The 19,346-nt window shown below is 43.3% G+C and overlaps 1 protein-coding gene across 1 annotated transcript; it reads right to left on the bottom strand.

The window, feature by feature from the left end:
• Nucleotides 1–673: 673 nt before the first annotated feature.
• ino80db (INO80 complex subunit Db) lies at nucleotides 674–19,091 on the bottom strand. The gene is made up of 10 exons (XM_060918970.1): nucleotides 18,715–19,091; nucleotides 13,033–13,269; nucleotides 12,267–12,943; nucleotides 12,099–12,189; nucleotides 8,546–8,764; nucleotides 7,161–7,258; nucleotides 5,862–5,995; nucleotides 2,925–3,154; nucleotides 2,694–2,851; nucleotides 674–2,591 (listed from the first exon to the last, which is right to left on the bottom strand). The coding sequence occupies exons 2-10, from the start codon at nucleotides 13,248–13,250 to the stop codon at nucleotides 1,882–1,884; spliced, it is 2,535 nt and encodes an 844-aa protein (XP_060774953.1). The 5' UTR covers nucleotides 13,251–13,269; nucleotides 18,715–19,091; the 3' UTR covers nucleotides 674–1,881.
• Between the last annotated feature and the right edge of the window lie 255 nt (nucleotides 19,092–19,346).

Below are 19,346 nucleotides of genomic sequence, written 5' to 3'. Positions count from 1 at the left end.
TGAACTTATTCACCTAAAACCATTTCTTTTTTTACCATCAGGTCACAAAACACGTAATCTTTAATGAATGATATGTTAAAAGATAACTTTAATTTTCTGAGATGTAATAAAAACATTTATATGCCAAAGTCAAGCCTATGAGTTCCAAAATGATGTCTGTTACATTACTTCTGTTACGATTGTCCATCTCGCGTCTGTTACAAATTAATTACAATCTAGCTATATACCATGTTAATCTTATTGAAAGAATGTGTATGTTTATTCTACTACACATGTTTATTAATTATATTTGCTAAAACATCACCTTCCTATGTTTCAAAAAGTAATTCTACATTGTTAAAATTGAGAATATATATGTCCACAACACTTCTGTTACGTTCTGACTTTGGCATATAAATATGTTTTTATTACATCTCAGAAAATTAAAGTTATCTTTTAACATATCATTCATTAAAGATTACATGTTTTGTGACCTGATGGTAAAAAAAGAAATGGTTTTAGGTGAATTTTTAAAAATAAGTTCATGTCCCCATTTCAGTACCCATAAGCGTGGAATCACTCATATATATATATATATATATATATATATATATATATATATATATATATATATATATATATAAAATAGCTATATAAAACCCTGCTACTGTGCATTGCTTAATAACAACAAACATTTAATAGTCATAGCAGATTTAATTTACGCACGTCTAATAAACAAACAAACAAAAAAAAATCGGATACATCTGTGTTTACCACATACCCACAGCCAAACACTTTAGTAACAAAAAGTAGACAGGTCAAGACACAAAGCAGAGGGGCAATAAAATTCCGTTAGTTTATAATAAACAAATCCTTCCATCATTCAATACATTCAGTGAATACAAAAAAAAAAAAAAAAAACCGGATCCCAGCTTCTCTGTTGATGCAGGAATAATATACTGTTATTGACACTGATAAGAGCAGCATTAACTGATATACTGGCAGGCCTACTCGAATCAAACACCCTTTTCCGCTGTTCTCATCAGACATCAGCTTGCCTACGACTGAAAATCCATGTGATGCAAGAATGAGATTGGTGTGACGTTACTGTGAAGATAATTAATACAGTCTATTCTTACAGAGGCCTTGCAAGCATTACTGAGCTTTTATCCATGACACAATCGACAAAAATGTCTTCTGAAAATTAATTGCAAACATGAAAAGCCAGAAATATATGGATTTCTGGTATCAGTGTTCCATTACATACACAGAATGAGATGTTCATAACAAAGACATTTTAAGAATATCTATAGCTCTTCTTTAAAAGGACACTACTGATTTTCAGCACACTGATTATGAAAGGTTTACACAGCTTTCATGGCACTTGACACTAAAAAGCAGAACCCAACACCAGAACAGCTACAGAAAGCACAAACACCAGCCGCCGATATAACCACTTTAATCATTACAGGACGAGAGGGGATAACTGATACGTCTGTGACATCTTTTGTGACATTGGTTTGTTCCATCCGATAACCATTCCATGTTATTTTTAGACAAGTAACCACATTTTCCACCAGTAAACCACACATTTGGACTAATCAATAAAACTAGGTGTGCACATCACTACTCTATAAATATATTAAATATGCATATATAAGAATACAAGTGGTGTGCATCCATGGCTAAAATCCATCAAATTTATCTGTCATAGAAAATAAGCGTGCCGTATACTCTTGTTTGTGGGGTTTCCTTATTGCTCTGGGGGTGCAAGTGACCAAAAAAAAAAATCAGGATCTGGGAAGATAGAGTAGTTAAGCTGAAGAACCCATGCAAGTTATATAATGAAAACCTTCCCTGAATACTAAGAGATGTGCACTTGTAATTGTTCCAGATGGCCGCTCAGGTCTGGTCCATAGTGGGTGCTGGAGCGCTGTGGTGAGGCTGCAGGTCAGCAGGAATTCCACAGTGGCTAAACAGAGAGGGGAGTGTGTGTTTAAGCTGCCCTGGGAACAGGAAGTCCACCCGGGGTGAGGAAGAAGAAGAGGAAGTGACTGGGATGGTCAGGCTGCTCTCGGGTAGGGCGGAAAGCGTGGCAGTGGGTTGGCAAGGGGCTGTTAGCATAGGAGTCAGTGGCGTGGACAACGCTGTGGACATGAGCAGGCCGTCTGTGGTGATGAGACTGTGGAGTTGATTCGAGTCGCTGAGAGGCAGCGCGAGAACGCCCCAGGAGCCATGGGACACGTCCTCATCCACCAGATCATCTCTGGAGTCATCAATGTGTGCTAAGTGACGCCTCTGTGGACGCGCACTGTCCCTCAGGTGACTTATGGAAGAAGGGGGAGAATGTGGGGAAGGGGGGAAGGTGTCCTCTGTTGTAGGGAGCAAGCTAGGGTCCAGCTCCAGACTGGACAGGGTCTCAGCTGATAGACGAGCACCGAGCAAATCCATGACGCCGCCTTCCATCCCACAGCAATCTGAGCCCTCCACCGGACCGAGTTCAGCTATACTGCTCAGACATGCCAGGGACTCTGGGTAGGACCCCATGTCCTGCAGGACCCGCACCAGCTCTTCAGCTTCCTCTGACGTAGGTAAGAGCTCACTTTGTTTACCTGTGACCAAAAACATATTGTTATTATGGTAAAAAAGTTAACTGGGCATTGCAGCCAGAAGAATTATTTTATAAGGTGCAATTTTTGTTCGTAATAGCAAACCTTCAAACAGATCAAAGTCTTGCAGGTCATCTGGGAATCGGGACAGAACATCTGAGAAATCTTCCTGATTCAGCTCCAGGTCATGAGGAATGTCACTGATGTCACTCGTGAGGTCATCTGGAAGCTCATCAGCACTCAGGTCAGGGGTCAAGGGACTCCTATCAATATAAAGAAATTTGGGCAATGAGGTACACACCAAACATACAGACACACAAACTCACAGAATATTACCTTATCCCAGTGGGTTGTGATGGTAGGCACAGGACAGATGGCATTCCCAGGTTACCCTGGGGCAGCGCAGGAGGGATGGGTTTCTGAGGTCGGCGTACTGTTCCTCTTCTGCCCTTCTTGTGTTTTTTGCTCAGCGATGGAAGTTTGGCCTTCTTCAGCCGCCGGCGTTGCTGCAACTGCTGTTGGTGATGGTACGTTCTGCGGCTCACATCACCACGAAGGAAGTTATCCTGCTCCGCGTGCCAGAGAATACACATGACCCACATATACGTCACACATACTGTATACTAAAACATACTAAAAGGCATAGCTGAGGATTAGCTTACTTATAACTAGTCATTATCTACAGAATGTACTTAAATACAATAATACATTCATCTTCAGTAACCACTTCATCCTGGTCAAAGTCATGATCTGAATGAACAAAAGACACAGAGGTGTTGAATAATCTCTTTCTGTACCCAAAAAGGGAAACAAGTAGAATAAAAGGAGCAGTTTGTAATTTTTGGTGTATTTGAGGAAAATTTCAAGTAAAACACAATAGGGGTGCAGTTATGAGCAAAGAATTAATGATGGGTGGTGTGTTACCACAGCGAAGCTGATTATTTCCCAATAGCAGCATGTTCTGAAATGATTTATTCCTCTTGTACTACCACAGCAACTTCACCAATGTTAAAGGAGTACGCCACCCCCAAGTGAAATTGAGTCAGTCCCTGCAGTCCCTAGAGTTGGATGAGTGAGTCAAAGCGTTTTGTAGCTGACCCAGCCATTGTCCTGATCTGGAAACGTCCCGGTTAGCTTTAGCTTAGCGTAGTCGCTGTAATCCGGCGTGTCCAGCTAGCATTGTCGTTGCAAAAGTGAATCAAATAACTCAAGATTTTTTATAATTATTTCTCATGACCTGTACATTCACATCGAGTACACATATCAATGCAAATTAACACGAAGGGATTTACTAGACCAATTTATATATGGAACTATTTTCGGCCACAGCACAGGCAAAGCACCGCTGCAGGCGCAAAGACACCACGCAGCACCACAACTTCCGTCAATACACCAGTGTTACCAGGGAAACCAGGGTTTTCAGGTGCTGCGTGGTGTCTTTGCGCCTGCAGCGGTGCTTTGCCTGTGCTGTGGCCGAAAATAGTTCCAGATATAAATTGGTCTAGTAAATCCCTTCGTGTTAATTTGCATTGATATGTGTACTCGATGTGAATGTACAGGTCATGAGAAATAATGATAAAAAATCTTGAGTTATTTGATTCACTTTTGCAGCGACAATGCTATCTGGACACACCGGATTACAGCGACTACGCTAAGCTAAAGCTAACCGGGACGTTTCCAGATCAGGACAATGGCTGGGTCGGCTACAAAACGCTTTGGCTCACTCATCCAACTCTAGGGACTACAGGGACTGACTCAATTTCACTTGGGGGTGGCGTATTCCTTTAAGAATTTTTCCTTTATTCGTGAGCTCGTTTAACCATTTGTAGGTATAGTTAATTTAAATTTACAGCCACTGTCCGTAAGACAACTAATTTCCTGCTGTTACTTGCATTATAGCAGCTGTACATTCCCTCACCAGCCTTTCTTTTTTTCCTTTCTTGAAACTGAGAAAACAACGTTCAAAGTCTCCATGGTGGTAAAACGTACTGTTACAAAGCACTGACAATGGAGACTCCTTCCATAAATGTTAAATAAATGTCCCCAAACAGGGGACACCACAGGAACTATAAGTTTGGGTTGTTGGTTTTTTTTGTTTTTGTTTAACTGTAGTTAAATGCCACGTTTTTAATCCATTTATTATTAGCCTTAGATTATGTGGCACATCCACGACACAAAGTCCCTGTGAATCAGAAGTTACGACAGAAATGATAACATTATTAGCACTAATATAAGCCTGCAGTTTGAATTACAGCCTGCACTACTGTCCAAGCGGTCAGATTCACATTCCCTTTCCAAACTACCTACTCCACCACCTCTGGTTAATTGACAAAATGCCACTAGAAGCCACACAATTACGTGCAGGAAGGGGTCATGGGGTTAATCCAAAAAAAAAAAAGCCACTGGATAACAGACCCATTTGATTAAAAATATTCTGGTCAAAAAATATTTATGACCTGATCTCTTCCTAGAGAAATGGGACCAAGCTCATCAGCTCTGTTTCAGGTGAAGCTAAATCTTGGGCCAAACTTTATTTATTTATTTATTTATTGAGAAATGTCTGAAATGAGGGCGGCACGGTGGTGTAGTGGTTAGCGCTGTCGCCTCACAGCAAAAAGGTCCGGGCTCGAGCCCCGTGGCCGGCGAGGGCCTTTCTGTGTGGAGTTTGCATGTTCTCCCCGTGTCCGCGTGGGTTTCCTCCGGGTGCTCCGGTTTCCCCCACAGTCCAAAGACATGCAGGTTAGGTTAACCGGTGACTCTAAATTAACCGTAGGTGTGAATGTGAGTGTGAATGGTTGTCTGTGTCTATGTGTCAGCCCTGTGATGACCTGGCGACTTGTCCAGGGTGTACCCCGCCTTTCGCCCATAGTCAGCTGGGATAGGCTCCAGCTTGCCTGCGACCCTGTAGAACAGGATAAAGCGGCTAGAGATAATGAGATGAGAGATGTCTGAAATGAAAAAGCAACCAAGAGCCATTGGAAGGTACTACTGCAATTTTCAGTATTTCTAATGTATCTATGAAATTATTTGATTATTATGGGTCTCGGAACACTTTCAAAAAAATTACAAACCGCCCCTTTAAAATGACTTATAAACATACCCATGCTCTCCCGATTTCTCTACATTTTCACTTTATGCTTAATCATGAAAGTGTGAATAGAGTGGATAGTGTAGGATATGATGGTTTGATCCATTTGTGCTTATCAGAGGGTTAGGGAAGAGAAGAAAACAAAACAAACAACCCCCCCCCCCCCCCCAAAAAAAACCACACACCATTTTCTTGGCATGCTCCTGACAGAGTGGTGTCTGATGTGTGATATCGAAGACTGGGACAGAGCACTGTGCCCCATCCGCAAAACGTGCAGTGCAGCTTGAGAACAGCTGCTGTGACCTGTTCTGCAGGATATCTGAGCAACACCATTAAGGAGCAACACATTATACAATACAAAACACTAATATATACACGCCAACACTGTAATACATTACAGAATAAATACATAGCCCAGGGTTGTCCCAAGCGATAGACGTGATCCATGGCATTATATTTGTTGTCAATGGCAGTACACAAATGTGCAGCTATAGCTGTTTGGTTGCAGAGTTGCAAACTAGAATTGCAAATAGTTTTTATAATAAATATGAACAGCTCCAAAATATGCTAGTACGAACATGAAGTTTATACATTACTAGGTTTGAGCCCTATGTTTAAATAAAACAAACAGAAATAAAATATGACGGCACAGTGGTGTAGTGGTTAGCGCTGTCGCCTCACAGCAAGAAGGTCTGAGTTCAAGCCCCGTGGCCGGCGAGGGCCTTTCTGTGTGGAGTTTGCATGTTCTCCCCGTGTCCGCGTGGGTTTCCTCCGGGTGCTCCGGTTTCCCCCACAGTCCAAAGACATGCAGGTTAGGTTAACTGGTGACTCTAAATTGACCGTAGGTGTGAATGTGAGTGTGAATGGTTGTCTGTGTCTATGTGTCAGCCCTGTGATGACCTGGCGACTTGTCCAGGGTGTACCCCGCCTTTCGCCCATAGTCAGCTGGGATAGGCTCCAGCTTGCCTGCGACCCTGTAGAACAGGATAAAGCGGCTAGAGATAATGAGATGAGATGAGATATACTTTACTTACAACTGAGCAGCCAGCAGGGGGCGATTGATATCATTGTTGTTTCTTTCCTTGGACAAATAATTCTCTACGTTCTAGAACAATAATTTATTGGACATACTCTGACAGCTGTACCATGCTTTTGTTTATAGGTGCCCTGACAAATACTTCGCCCTCTTTTGCTGCTTGTCATATTCTCTCTCTGGCTGAAGTAAAAGGAGCATTTTCTTTGTCGCCTGGCACACCTCAGTGAGTTAAATTAATAATAATAATAATAATAATAATAATAATAAAAATAAATGCTATGGGAGTTGCTAATTGCAGAATATTATCTCAACATCTATTTTGCATGCAGTCTCCGCTGCTATAATTTTAGCTGATGAATAGCCAGTGTGAGGCCCTGCATGACAGCCCTTTCAGTTCATCCTTTGAAATATCCGCGGATCAGCCAGGAGGGCACCTCTGAAAGGATACGTTGGAGGCAGTGTCTGGTGAAAGGCAAGGAGTGATTAGTGCATGCTTTGCCGTTAACCTGGGCCACACACAGTCCTGAGTCTGAACTGCCTGCAGAACTGTAAGAGCAAAACAGACACGTCCCATTAGCAACACGTTTCCTTTCACTGACACTGAAGATGCGTCACATATTTAATGTGTGTATACTAGCAGTAAGCCCTAATCTTGACACAGTACTCTTCAACATTTCAAAATAACTGAGAAACTCCATAGCTTTTAATAGATTTCTAGATAAACTGTATCCATGTCTTCTCTGCATATTAGTTTTACTTTAATAACCTTAAAGTGCATATTCTGGACCAATTTTTTTTTTAAATATATGAAAGTATGTCCCTTTACACACTCATCCAGAAGGGTAAATTTGCACAAGGCCATCCGTCTACAGCAGAAAAAAAAAACAAAACGCGTCTGGAAAAATCCCAAGGGAGTCTGCGTCACCTGCGGAAGTGCCAGCAGGCTGCGCAAGCTCTGCACGGTTTCAGTGCACAGCCTGTGTAGACCAAGCGCTCCCATTTCTCTCTCATTGTCCGGTCTTTTGGGAAACAATGAGTACTAATCCCATCAAGATTGGTGTTGCTACATCCTCCTACAATACATCTGTTAACCATTTTAATAATTACATGATAACGTTGAAGAAATTTGCAGAAAACCACCAGGTCGTTTTCTCATAAACAAACTAGCGCTGACGTAGGATTCAGAGAGAGGCGTCCCGCATGTGACGTCACAAAAATCAACGTTTCCCGGGAAATCCAAATGCCAAGTTTTTTCAGAGGCGAACCAATTCGCCTCAAATGGCTTGATTTCAACTGAATTTTTCTGGTATTGCGCAAGGTAAAAAGAAATTGCACAAAATGCAAAATGTGACAGATATTTGGCCAAAGTTTAATATAAAACAGGAGAATTGCATTGATCTTGCTCCTGAATTTACCCGTGGTATGCACGTTAACATTAAATCCACATTACATTTTTAAAATCATTATCGTAAGTTTTTTTTCTCCAGTATTCAGAACCAACAAAATCTGTTTCTAATGTTCCCAGACCTGCATTCGTGAAATTTTACATACTCGTTCTTACTCCTTAGGGTATTACAAACTATTTTATTATTGTTTGATTTACATTAAAATTTCATACTGCACAGAATATTTTTATAATGCCTACTTAATTAGATGAGGCCTTGTTTGCATAAATAAATAAAAACTTTAACTTCCAGTGCAAAAAAACAAACAAACAAACAAAAAAAAAGTGTCAGCAATTACCTGGCAAAGATTGAAGTGTCTTGGATTAATGGATAGGACACATTTACATATTAAACCCTGAACTCAGTGTGCTCTTGGTTGTGTATTTACCTTGAGGTTGCTGAAATTTCAGTATGACGCTGCTGAATTAATCGAGCAGTGTGATCAGGGTCATGTGCGGCCGCCTGAAGCAAAGCTTTGCGGAGAGTGTGCTGGGACTTTCTCCCTTTCCTGAAGCCCTTTTCCTCCCTAAGCATTTGTCTGTGTCTTTGTCTCAAATAACCGCAAAGCCCCGCCAGCCGCTCCACACGGGAACCAGAACCAATAGAACTGTTGTATAGAACGAACACAGATTAAATACAGATTAGTATGTCTCGGGGTGAAATGAGGAGAATGTTTTACAATAAAAACAAGCTGTTTAAATAAGTCATTTCGACTCTGTCAAAAAAAAAAAAACTCTTTAGGCTTGTGAGGTATTGATTTTTCTCTGCTCATTATTTACCACTTTAAAAATAATCATCTAGAAAATGAACATTTCCATCATTTCGGGTTTATGGAGAAAAGGGGAGGGTGTAATAACATTAACAGTTGTGGATAGTGGATTTTTAGGTGTTTCAGCATTACATATTCATTACATACATATTCTCCATTTACCATGACAGAAAGTGAGGGTGTTGCTGCATCTTTCAAGCAAAGGTGATTACTAATGCGAGATGAAGGGAAGGGGTAGGGCTTCCAAGTGGTGTCAGTTAATATTAGAGAATTAAAAAGAAAAAAAAAAAAGCTATGAACACTCGCAAAATCCAATATGGTGACTGCTGAAGTGGCTTGCCCTCCAAGGCGTAAAGCATTATGGGCTATGAGGAAGTAGAGAATTTATTTTTATTATTTACTGTTTGATGGTCTCAAATGCATGAAGAAATGAATGAGGCCAACCACAGCTTAAAGGTTAGAGAAGCAGTCTTGGGCACAAAGGGTCACTGGTTTGATTTCCTTGGACCGGTAGGAAAAACATGGGATGGGGGGGGGTGAACGAATAGCACTTCTTTCCCTCTGTATCCATGGCTGAAGTGCCCTTGAGCAAGGCACCTAACCCCCAAACTGTTCCCAATGGGCTCTGCAGCATAGCTACCCACTGCTCTGGGTATGTGTGTACTTATTTTCTTCTTAAAAACAAGGCAAGAAATTCCACTAATTAAATTTTGACGAGGCACTCCTGTTAATTGAAAAGTATTTCATGTAACTACCTCATGAAGCTGGTTAAGATAATGCCGAAAGTATCCAAATGTGTCAAAGTAAACGCTGGCTACTTTGAAGAATCTAAAATATGAAACATTTAGATTTTAACACTTTTGTTTGCCACATAATTCCAGATCTGTTCCATATGTCATTTCATAGTTTTGATGTCTACAGTATTGTTCTACAATGTAGAAAATAGTCAAAATACAGAAAAACCTATGAATGAGTAGGGGTATACTGATACCGTACATTGTTATTTTACACAACTCTACCAACCTTCATACAAAAATATAGAAAAGGGTGATTTCCTTGGCTGGACTAAAATTATTGCCACTACCACATCTTTGGTTATGGATAAGTTTTCGAACAATTCCTTTGCCTCTGCATATCAGACATTCGACCGCTTATCTACAAGTTTGTCTGATAAAATAGCCGTCTTCCCATTCCGTTCATCAGTATAAGGTTTTCATAATACAAGGTTTCTTTTTTGGCATCTACATCACATTATTTGCCTTTAACAAACGTCTTAAAGGAGAGATGCAGAACCATGGCCTCACTTTTTGTTTATAAATGCCTTGAGACCTCAAGAATGGCACAGGAATAGTTTTAAGCGTTAACAATAAACCTAATACAGTAATTTTTACGATTAAAATTATTCATATAGGTAGCGGTCTGAGTGAATGACCTTAACATCTGTGACATCACAGCAGGAAGGCTATTGGTCTCCTCACCATTTCCGCTATACTAAAACACAGAGCTGACTGCAACTTCGAGCTTCCATTTTGAGCTAATTTATCACCATGTCATGTAGATGTGTTGCTGGCGGGTGCAGCAACACGACAGAAGGTGGATTTACATTGCATTCATGGCCCAAGAATGTTCAAACTGCAAAGATTTGGATGCGTTTTGCAAGAAATTCATGGGCACATTGGGAGCTAACGAAGTGGTCTCTCCTCTGCTCTGCTCATTTTACTGAAGACTCGTACAAAATCTCTGATCTGTTGAGGAGCGTTGGCTATAAGTCCGTATTGAAAGAGGGTGCAGTACCAACAATTAAAGGAAAACAAAACTGCAAGAAAAGGAAAGTAAGTTCTCCCGGAGTGTGAGCTGAGCGTTGTTGCTAAAACTTGGGACGGAACGGGACATGACATATTATCGCTCGGGCAGTGACCTCCCCGCGGTTGTTGCTAAAACCAATGACGTCCCGTCCCGGGTTTTAGTAATTGCCTGAGCCAAGCAGTAATGGCGGAGTACTCAGTATGGAGAAAATGGAGAATGAGTGGACCAGCCGTCTGATTTTTCCGCTGGATATGCTCGCCTCAGCACCAATATCTCACCCTTATGTGGAAGAAGCGAATAAACAGAGAACTGAACGAACAACTGAAAGTCAGATTGTTTCAAAACGATCTGCCACAAGGTCGGCCTTCAAGAAGCAAGAACACAGATGGGTAACATGCGACTCTCATTTGGATACAAAACAATAAAAACAACACTCGCTGTTTACCTGCACTTGTATTGTGTGTAAGTTACCGGTATAAGATTATTTAATTTGCTTCAGAATGTGATTGTCTCAGTTCATCTGATTATTTAATTAGCCTTTTACGTTTTATCAGTGAAAATGCATGCATGTTGCATAAGTTATAACACCTAAAGGTTCTGCGTATCTCCTGTAAAGTGGACTATTTTGGGCATTTTATGGAAACAAGCACAACAGCATCACCAGTGGTCATAAGGAAAATACACAATGATATGAAGAAGTGAGGCTGGGGCTGATTTCTTTCAAGCTCAGACTGTAGCCTATTCATGCAGACCATCAGTGACGAGTCAAATCAGGCGACTAGACAGACTGAAAAACACTCGCTAGATTTTGTGTGCATTTTTGGCCGATTTTTTTCAGCCCACTGTGCTGACACATCCGTAGTACATTATTAGCAATCATTGAGAAGGTGCATGTAAAATAGTCACGATGTAATGAACATCAATGAGGTGGATTATTTACTCTATCACCCTTTTTCCCAAAATTCATTTCAAGGAGAAACTAAAAGTAAAGAGACTAAATGCATATTTTCAACAGAAAGCGTAGATAATGCAAAAGGACAGACAACAGAACTGTAAATTGGTTGAAGAAAATGGTCATGATGTTTCTGTTTAACATGTCTGTTACTCAATGGAAGCACGGCATGCAGTTAGCAGATCATTATGGACTTGCACTGAAAAAAAATAGAAAATCACAAATGCACCTACCTATCTATCTTTAATTGTGTATGTCTGTGAGAGTTTTGATAGACCTTGATATAATACACTGCTCCGCGCTGTTAGTTTCATTATTGAGCTATTGATAAATATTAGATTTTAGCCTTCCCATTGAATACCACATCCAGCTATCACTACCTATCTAAAGTAAAATTTCCACTTTGCCACACACCTTTTGTCGTGTGAGTGCTGATATTTAGACGATGTCATTTTCTCCACTTGGCTCTCTTCCTCCTCTCCGCTGTCCTCTGACCAGTCCAGCTCTGCAACAGAAACTGTTAGTAAAGCTTACAGGCTACTTAAATCAGCTACTGCAGCGTACAAGTCAGTAGTTACATACCAAAACGAGACCTCAGATCTTCATTCTTTCTTCTCTGTTGCTCTATCAGCCTGTGAAGTTGCATCAAACATGGAGCCTGATGTTGTACTGGTGCTTTTGGATCCTTTGCTGGGCCCATACACATGCTTGCACGGCTTGGACTTGGAGGTACAACTCTCTTGGTGAGAGCAAGCTCTAGCCGTATCTCTGGCTTGGGGTTGGTGGTGGTCGAGGTGTGATGACTGGCCTGAGCAGGAGCCATTGTGCATATTGGCCCTGATTTAGGTTTTGGATGTTGTGAGATGGATAGAAGAGGGGATTTGGATACTAAAGGAGCTTGAGTAGGTCCTACAGCCAGTTGAGAAAGAAGAGAGGTGGAATGTGGGGAGATGGCTGGGGCTACGGCGTGATCTTTCTGTTTCTGTTTAGGATTAAATGAGCGGTTTGTGACTTTCTTCCCCAAGTTAGGGCCTTCTTTCTTCACCTTATCAACCTTGAAGAAGGCATACGGGTCCAATGGGAGCAGGCGAGTGAGTGAGGAGGGCGAAGATGGGAGCAAGTGGTCCAGGTCATTAGGAGCTTTCAGAGCCAGAGAGGGTACAGTGATGTTGAGGGCCAGAGATTCGAGAGTGTCTTGCTTCTTCTTTCTCTCTTTCTTTGGAAGGACACCCATAACTTGCAGGTGACTGCTGCAATATCTGATAAAAAATTTTTTTAAATGAACAAACGTATACTTAAAAATACATGTACGTTCAAGACATTTGTATAATATGTAACACACACTTACTTGCGGTCTTGGGTCTTGGGGATGGGGTTGGTGCAGCGTTGGCTGTTGTACTTGGCTACATATTCACACTGCCTGAAAGGGGCGCTCCTGTCCTCCAAAACATGCCGAATGCAGAAAGCATAGCCGTTAAGCCGGCGCTGTTTACAGAGCTTCGGGCTATATGAACACAGAGGCTTGTGGTCCACCTCCGAATAGTGAATGTGTTTCCCTTCATACATCCCAGTGCTGAAACATCAGCTGGCATAAAAATATCTGGTTAGAAGCCTTTCGTGTAAAGCACATGACCAACTATTCTGTTTTAACATAAGGACTATATCATAGGGAATATACTCTCAGAACAAGAGGTACTAAACAGTGGTGGGTTTCCCAAAAGCCTCTTAACTAGGAGAGAGAGTGTTCATTGTGCTGCTTGCGCTACCATTTAACGATGATCTTTGTGCTACGATGCTTTTAGGAAACTCGGCACAGTACCGTTAGTGTCTTATCTTGCATGAAATGCATGGAAAGTGTTACTCAAAAGAACAATTAAAAGTATGTGATTTTTTTCTTTTTTTATTGACTTAATCTTTTTACTTGAAATGTTTATCTTGAACAGATCTGACCCCCCTTAATACTAAGTGTTTGTATGAATACACTGACTGGATTGCGTGCTTCAATTTCACTGTACTGTACGGTGCAGTGACAATAAAGGAATCTTGAATCCTGTGTCACATTCAGAAGTTCGCCGATGACACAGCCATCGTGGGGTGTATCAGGGACGACAGAGAGGAGTATAGGAGCCTGGTGAGGGACTTTGCCATTTGGTGCAACAGGAACCATCTGCAGCTCAACACCTCGAAGACCAAGGAGCTGGTCATTGATTTTGGGAGGTCCAGACCAAGGTCACGACCAGTTCTGATCGAGGGAGTCGAGGTGGAGGCTGTGGATTCCTACAAGTACCTCGGGCTGTGGCTGGACAGCAAGCTGGACTGGACTTGCAACACCAACCAATTGTACAGGAAGGGACAGAGCAGGCTGAGCAGCCTGAGGAGGCTGCGGTCCTTTAGCATCTGCAGGAAACTCCTGTGGATGTTCTATCAGTCCGTGGTCACCAGTGTCCTGTTTTACACCATGGTGTGCTGGGGGGGCAGCACAACCAAGGACACATCCAGGCTGGACAAACTGATCAGGCGGGCCGGCTCTGTGGTCGGCATGAAGCTGGACTCTCTGGTGATGGTGGCAGAGAAGAGAACTATGGACAAACTACTGAACATCATGGACGATGCCAGTCACCCTCTGCACACCGTCATCAGCAACCAGAGGAGCCTGTTCAGTGACAGAATGCTCCTTCCCAAGTGCAGGACTAACAGACTTAAAAACTCCTTCGTCCCTCACGCCATCAGACTGTACAACTCCTCTCTGGGGGGGAGGAGGGGTAACAGGAGGACAGAGGATGGGAATGAGCAGTAGCCTAGCCTGAGAAAAAAGCAATACTGGACAATGTGCAATACCTCTCCTGCTGGACTTTTTTCATTTCGTTTTAATATATTTGTATACGTAAATACTTAATTTATTTATCTAGAAGTTTTCTAAAGACTTAATTTATCTAGAAGTTCTCTCTTTTTTCTATCCTATCCTCTGTTTATCCTATAATGACGCTACTGGGGGCGGCACGGTGGTGTAGTGGTTAGCGCTGTCGCCTCACAGCAAGAAGGTCCGGGTTTGAGCCCCGTGGCCGGCGAGGGCCTTTCTGTGCGGAGTTTGCATGTTGTCCACGTGGGTTTCCTCCGGGTGCTCCGGTTTCCCCCACAGTCCAAAGACATGCAGGTTAGGTTAACTGGTGACTCTATGGCTACGTTTACATTAGACCGTATCTGTCTCGTTTTCTTCGCGGATGCACTGTCCGTTTACATTAAACCGCCTGGAAACGCCGGGAAACAGGAATCCGCCAGCGTCCACGTATTCAATCCAGATCGTGTCAGCTCCGGTGCTGTGTAAACATTCAGAATACACAGATACGCTGTGCTGAGCTCTAGCTGGCGTCTCATTGGACAACGTCACTGTGACATCCACCTTCCTGGTTCGCTGGCGTTGGTCATGTGACGCGACTGCTGAAAAACAGCGCGGACTTCCGCCTTGTATCACCTTTCATTAAAGAGTATAAAAAGTATGAAAATACTGCAAATACTGATGCAAATACTGCCCATTGTGTAGTTATGATTGTCTTTAGGCTTGCCATCCTTCCACTTGCAAGTGATAAGTGATATGCGCTGGGATCACACACACAGCGGCTCAGTCCCGAAAACACTGCTTGTTCACTTCACTCGTGTGCTCTGTGAGCTGCGCAAGGCCGGAGTGCGCACCCTCCAGAGGGCACTCGCTGTTCAGGGCGGAGTGATTTGGAGCGCAGGATGCCTGCGGAGCTGAGCGGATCCGTGTATTGGTATTGCTGTGTGCACGCAAATCGTGTATTGCTGTTGCTGTGTGCACACTAATCGTTTTAAAAACGTTAATCTGATGATCCGCTGATACGGTCTAATGTAAACATGGGCTAAATTGACCGTAGGTGTGAATGTGAGTGTGAATGGTTGTCTGTGCCTCTGTGTCAGCCCTGTGATGACCTGGCAATTTGTCCAGGGTGTACCCCGCCTTTCGTCCGTAGTCAGCTGGGATAGGCTCCAGCTTGCCTGTGACCCTGTAGAACAGTATAAAGCGGCTATAGATAATGAGATGATGCTACTGGAATTTTAATTTCTCTGAGGGAACCCTCCCAAAGGGATCATCTCATCTCATTATCTCTAGCCGCTTTATCCTGTTCTACAGGGTCACAGGCAAGCTGGAGCCTATCCCAGCTGACTACGGGTGAAAGGCGGGGTACACCCTGGACAAGTCGCCAAGTCATCACAGGGCTGACACATAGACACAGACAACCATTCACACTCACACCTATGGTCAATTTAGAGTCACCAGTTAACTTAACCTGCATGTCTTTGGACTGTGGGGGAAACCCACGCGGACACGGGGAAAACATGCAAACTCCGCACAGAAAGGCCCTCGCCGGCCACGGAGCTCGAACCCAGACCTTCTTGCTGTGAGGCGACAGCGCTAACCACCGTGCCGCCAGATACAAATATATGAAAAGAAACTTTATTCATCACAAATTTCCTCTCTGCATTTAACCCATCTGAAGCAGTGGGCAGCCATGCTAACAGCGCCCGGGGAGCAGTTGGGAGTTAGGTGCCTCGCTCAAGGCCATCCCATATTAACCAAACCTTTGGACTGTGAAGGAAACCCACACAGACAGCATGCAAACTCCACACAAAAAGGCCCTTGCCAGCCGCTGGGTTCAAACCCAGAACCTTCTTGCTGTGAGGCGACCATGCTAACCACTACACCACCGTACCGCCATAAGACGACCTGTGACAAACTTTCCACTGGGTCTTAATAAATAATCTTTACAATTTTTCTCCATATCACACTGCTTTCCATGATAGAAAAAGTGTCTAAGAGTTGTGTGTGGGTGTTTTTTTTTTTTAATCTCATCTCATCTCATCATCTCTAGCCGCTTTATCCTGTTCTACAGGGTCGCAGGCAAGCTGGAGCCTATCCCAGCTGACTACAGGCGAAAGGCGGGGTACACCCTGGACAAGTCGCCAGGTCATCACAGGGCTGACACATAGACACAGACAACCATTCACACTCACATTCACACCTACGGTCAATTTAGAGTCACCAGTTAACCTAACCTGCATGTCTTTGGACTGTGGGGGAAACCGGAGCACCCGGAGGAAACCCACGCGGACACGGGGAGAACATGCAAACTCCACACAGAAAGGCCCTTGCCAGCCACGGGGCTCGAACCCGGACCTTCTTGCTGTGAGGCGACAGCGCTAACCACTACACCACCGTGCCGCCATAAGACGACCTGTGACAAATTTTCCACTGGGTCTTAATAAATAATCTTTACAGTTTTTCTCCATATCACACTGCTTTCCATGATAGAAAAAGTGTCTAAGAGTTGTGTGTGGGTGTTTTTTTTTTATCTCATCTCATCATCTCTAGCCGCTTTATCCTGTTCTACAGGGTCACAGGCGAGCTGGAGCCTATCCCAGCTGACTACGGGCGAAAGGCAGGGTACACCCTGGACAAGTCGCCAGGTCATCACAGGGCTGACACATAGACACAGACAACCATTCACACCTACGGTCAATTTAGAGTCACCAGTTAACCTAACCTGCATGTCTTTGGACTGTGGGGGAAACCGGAGCACCCGGAGGAAACCCACGCGGACACGGGGAGAACATGCAAACTCCACACAGAAAGGCCCTCGCTGGCCACGGGGCTCGAACCCGGACCTTCTTGATGTGAGGCGACCATGCTAACCGCTACACCACCATGCCGCCATAAGACGACCTGTGACAAATTTTCCACTGGGTCTTAATAAATAATCTTTACAATTTTTCTCCATATCACACTGCTTTCCATGATAGAAAAAGTGTCTAAGAGTTGTGTGTGGGTGGTTTTTTTTTTTTTAATCTTAATAATAATTAATTAGGGCGGCGTAGTGGTTAGCACTGTCGCCTCACAGCAAGAAGGTCCGGGTTCGAACCTTGTGACCGGGGAGGGCCTTTCTGTGCGGAGTTTGCATGTTCTCCCCGTGTCCGCATGGGTTTCCCCCACAGTCCAAAGACATGCAGGTTAGGTTAACTGGTGACTCTAAATTGACCGTAGGTGTGAATGCGAGTGTGAATGGTTGTCTGTGTCTATATGTGTCAGCCCTGTGATGACCTGGCGACTTGTCCAGGGTGTACCCTGCCTTTCGCCCGTAGTCAGCTGGGATAGGCTCCAGCTTGCCTGCGACCCTGTAGAACAGGATAAAGCGGCTAGAGATAATGAGATGAGATAATAATTAAATCAACCATCAGCCACACCAGGTTGTGTATCTGATTAAAGACTAATAAAACACTGATAAGTTACATGTGTGCTTGCCTAGGGTTAAAACGTAAGGTGTATTTTTGCCAGTGTGGAGTTATATTATATTAATTCTCATGATGGGTATGTAATGTGAAATGAGAATGACTAGCACGATGCAGTAATAAAAGTAGGAGTTGAAGAAGAAGAAATCCTTTGAAATGGTGCTGGTGATCACTTGGTCAGGCAGGTGCTTTAAGCAGATAAAGGGACCAAATCCTAAAATGTTAGAAGAGTAATGAGTGCACGGGAGGTTTGACATGCAAAACGAGTTTAAACGTGTAAGGGGATGGTGGCCAAAAACTTCCCGCCTCCTGCTCTCTATCTATCTCTCACTCGGGTCGCGTTATCAGTTACTTAAGAGGCCAGGATTACGAGAGACGCGTAAAGTAGCGCGCGCGGTCACCGTTTAATCATTTTGCTGCGGATGAAAGACGGAAAACGAGCCGATTAGCTACCTAGCTTATAAACACACACACACAAAAGAAGTGTTGTTATATTAAATTATATCCACGGTACATGAATTATCTATGGTATATGACGTGAGGTTGGTTTTAATGCGCAAAAATGGTTCCGTGAAGCTATTTTTTCTACTGTTTAACATTTTTCAAACGCAAGATTTTTTTTAATTAACACAAACATATGTTTTGTTTTTTTTCTTCCTACAAACCCAGCTGTTTCTTTCTGTACATTTCTCTTTAAAATGTTTCTTAAAGCGAAATTTGTAGTTACCGTGGGCCTACGGAATCCTCCCGAGTCGCGTAGCAAGCAACCCGTTCTGCCTCACACTCGCGCGGCCTTCGTACTCACTCCGACTCCGGTGCTGTGTCGGCCTCGGTGTTCGCTTCCGGGTTTAGCTTAGCCCGCTAGCATTAGCGTTAGCCGGACAAGGCTCACTTTTTCACTCGCTATTACGGATAACAGGCTGAATCCCGAGGCATGTTCACCGCGTCTATCCGCCGACGGTCCTGATTTCGTTCTCGCACACACACCTTTGGGCGAAAATGTCGCGCGTTTTAGATGTCGGTTATTTTAATGATAAGTACGCGTATACATGGAGCACAAGGGTGTTGGTTTGGTCGCCGGATCGAGGCTTCTTACAGCACTACTACAGGCACCGGGGGGACATGACAACAGGCGACAGTGCAACAACAACCTCCGCAACCATTTTGGAATTCAACTTTGTGTGTTCGGCTTTTATTCTAAAGCCAGTTCGTTTCTCAGAGCTGAAACATGAATGAAGAGTTTGGTGTGATGGTGTTAAAAGTGCACACGTGTTAACTTTTTGCTCCATTTGACGTCCCTTGTCATAGGAGTGCAAACTTGAACGGGATCTTCCTCAGGTCTTCCCGGCAGCCTCTTCA

Source organism: Neoarius graeffei, chromosome 4 (assembly GCF_027579695.1).
Source record: "Neoarius graeffei isolate fNeoGra1 chromosome 4, fNeoGra1.pri, whole genome shotgun sequence".
NCBI classification, from domain to species: Eukaryota; Metazoa; Chordata; class Actinopteri; order Siluriformes; family Ariidae; genus Neoarius; species Neoarius graeffei.
This window is presented reverse-complemented; position numbering and strand designations above follow the sequence as displayed.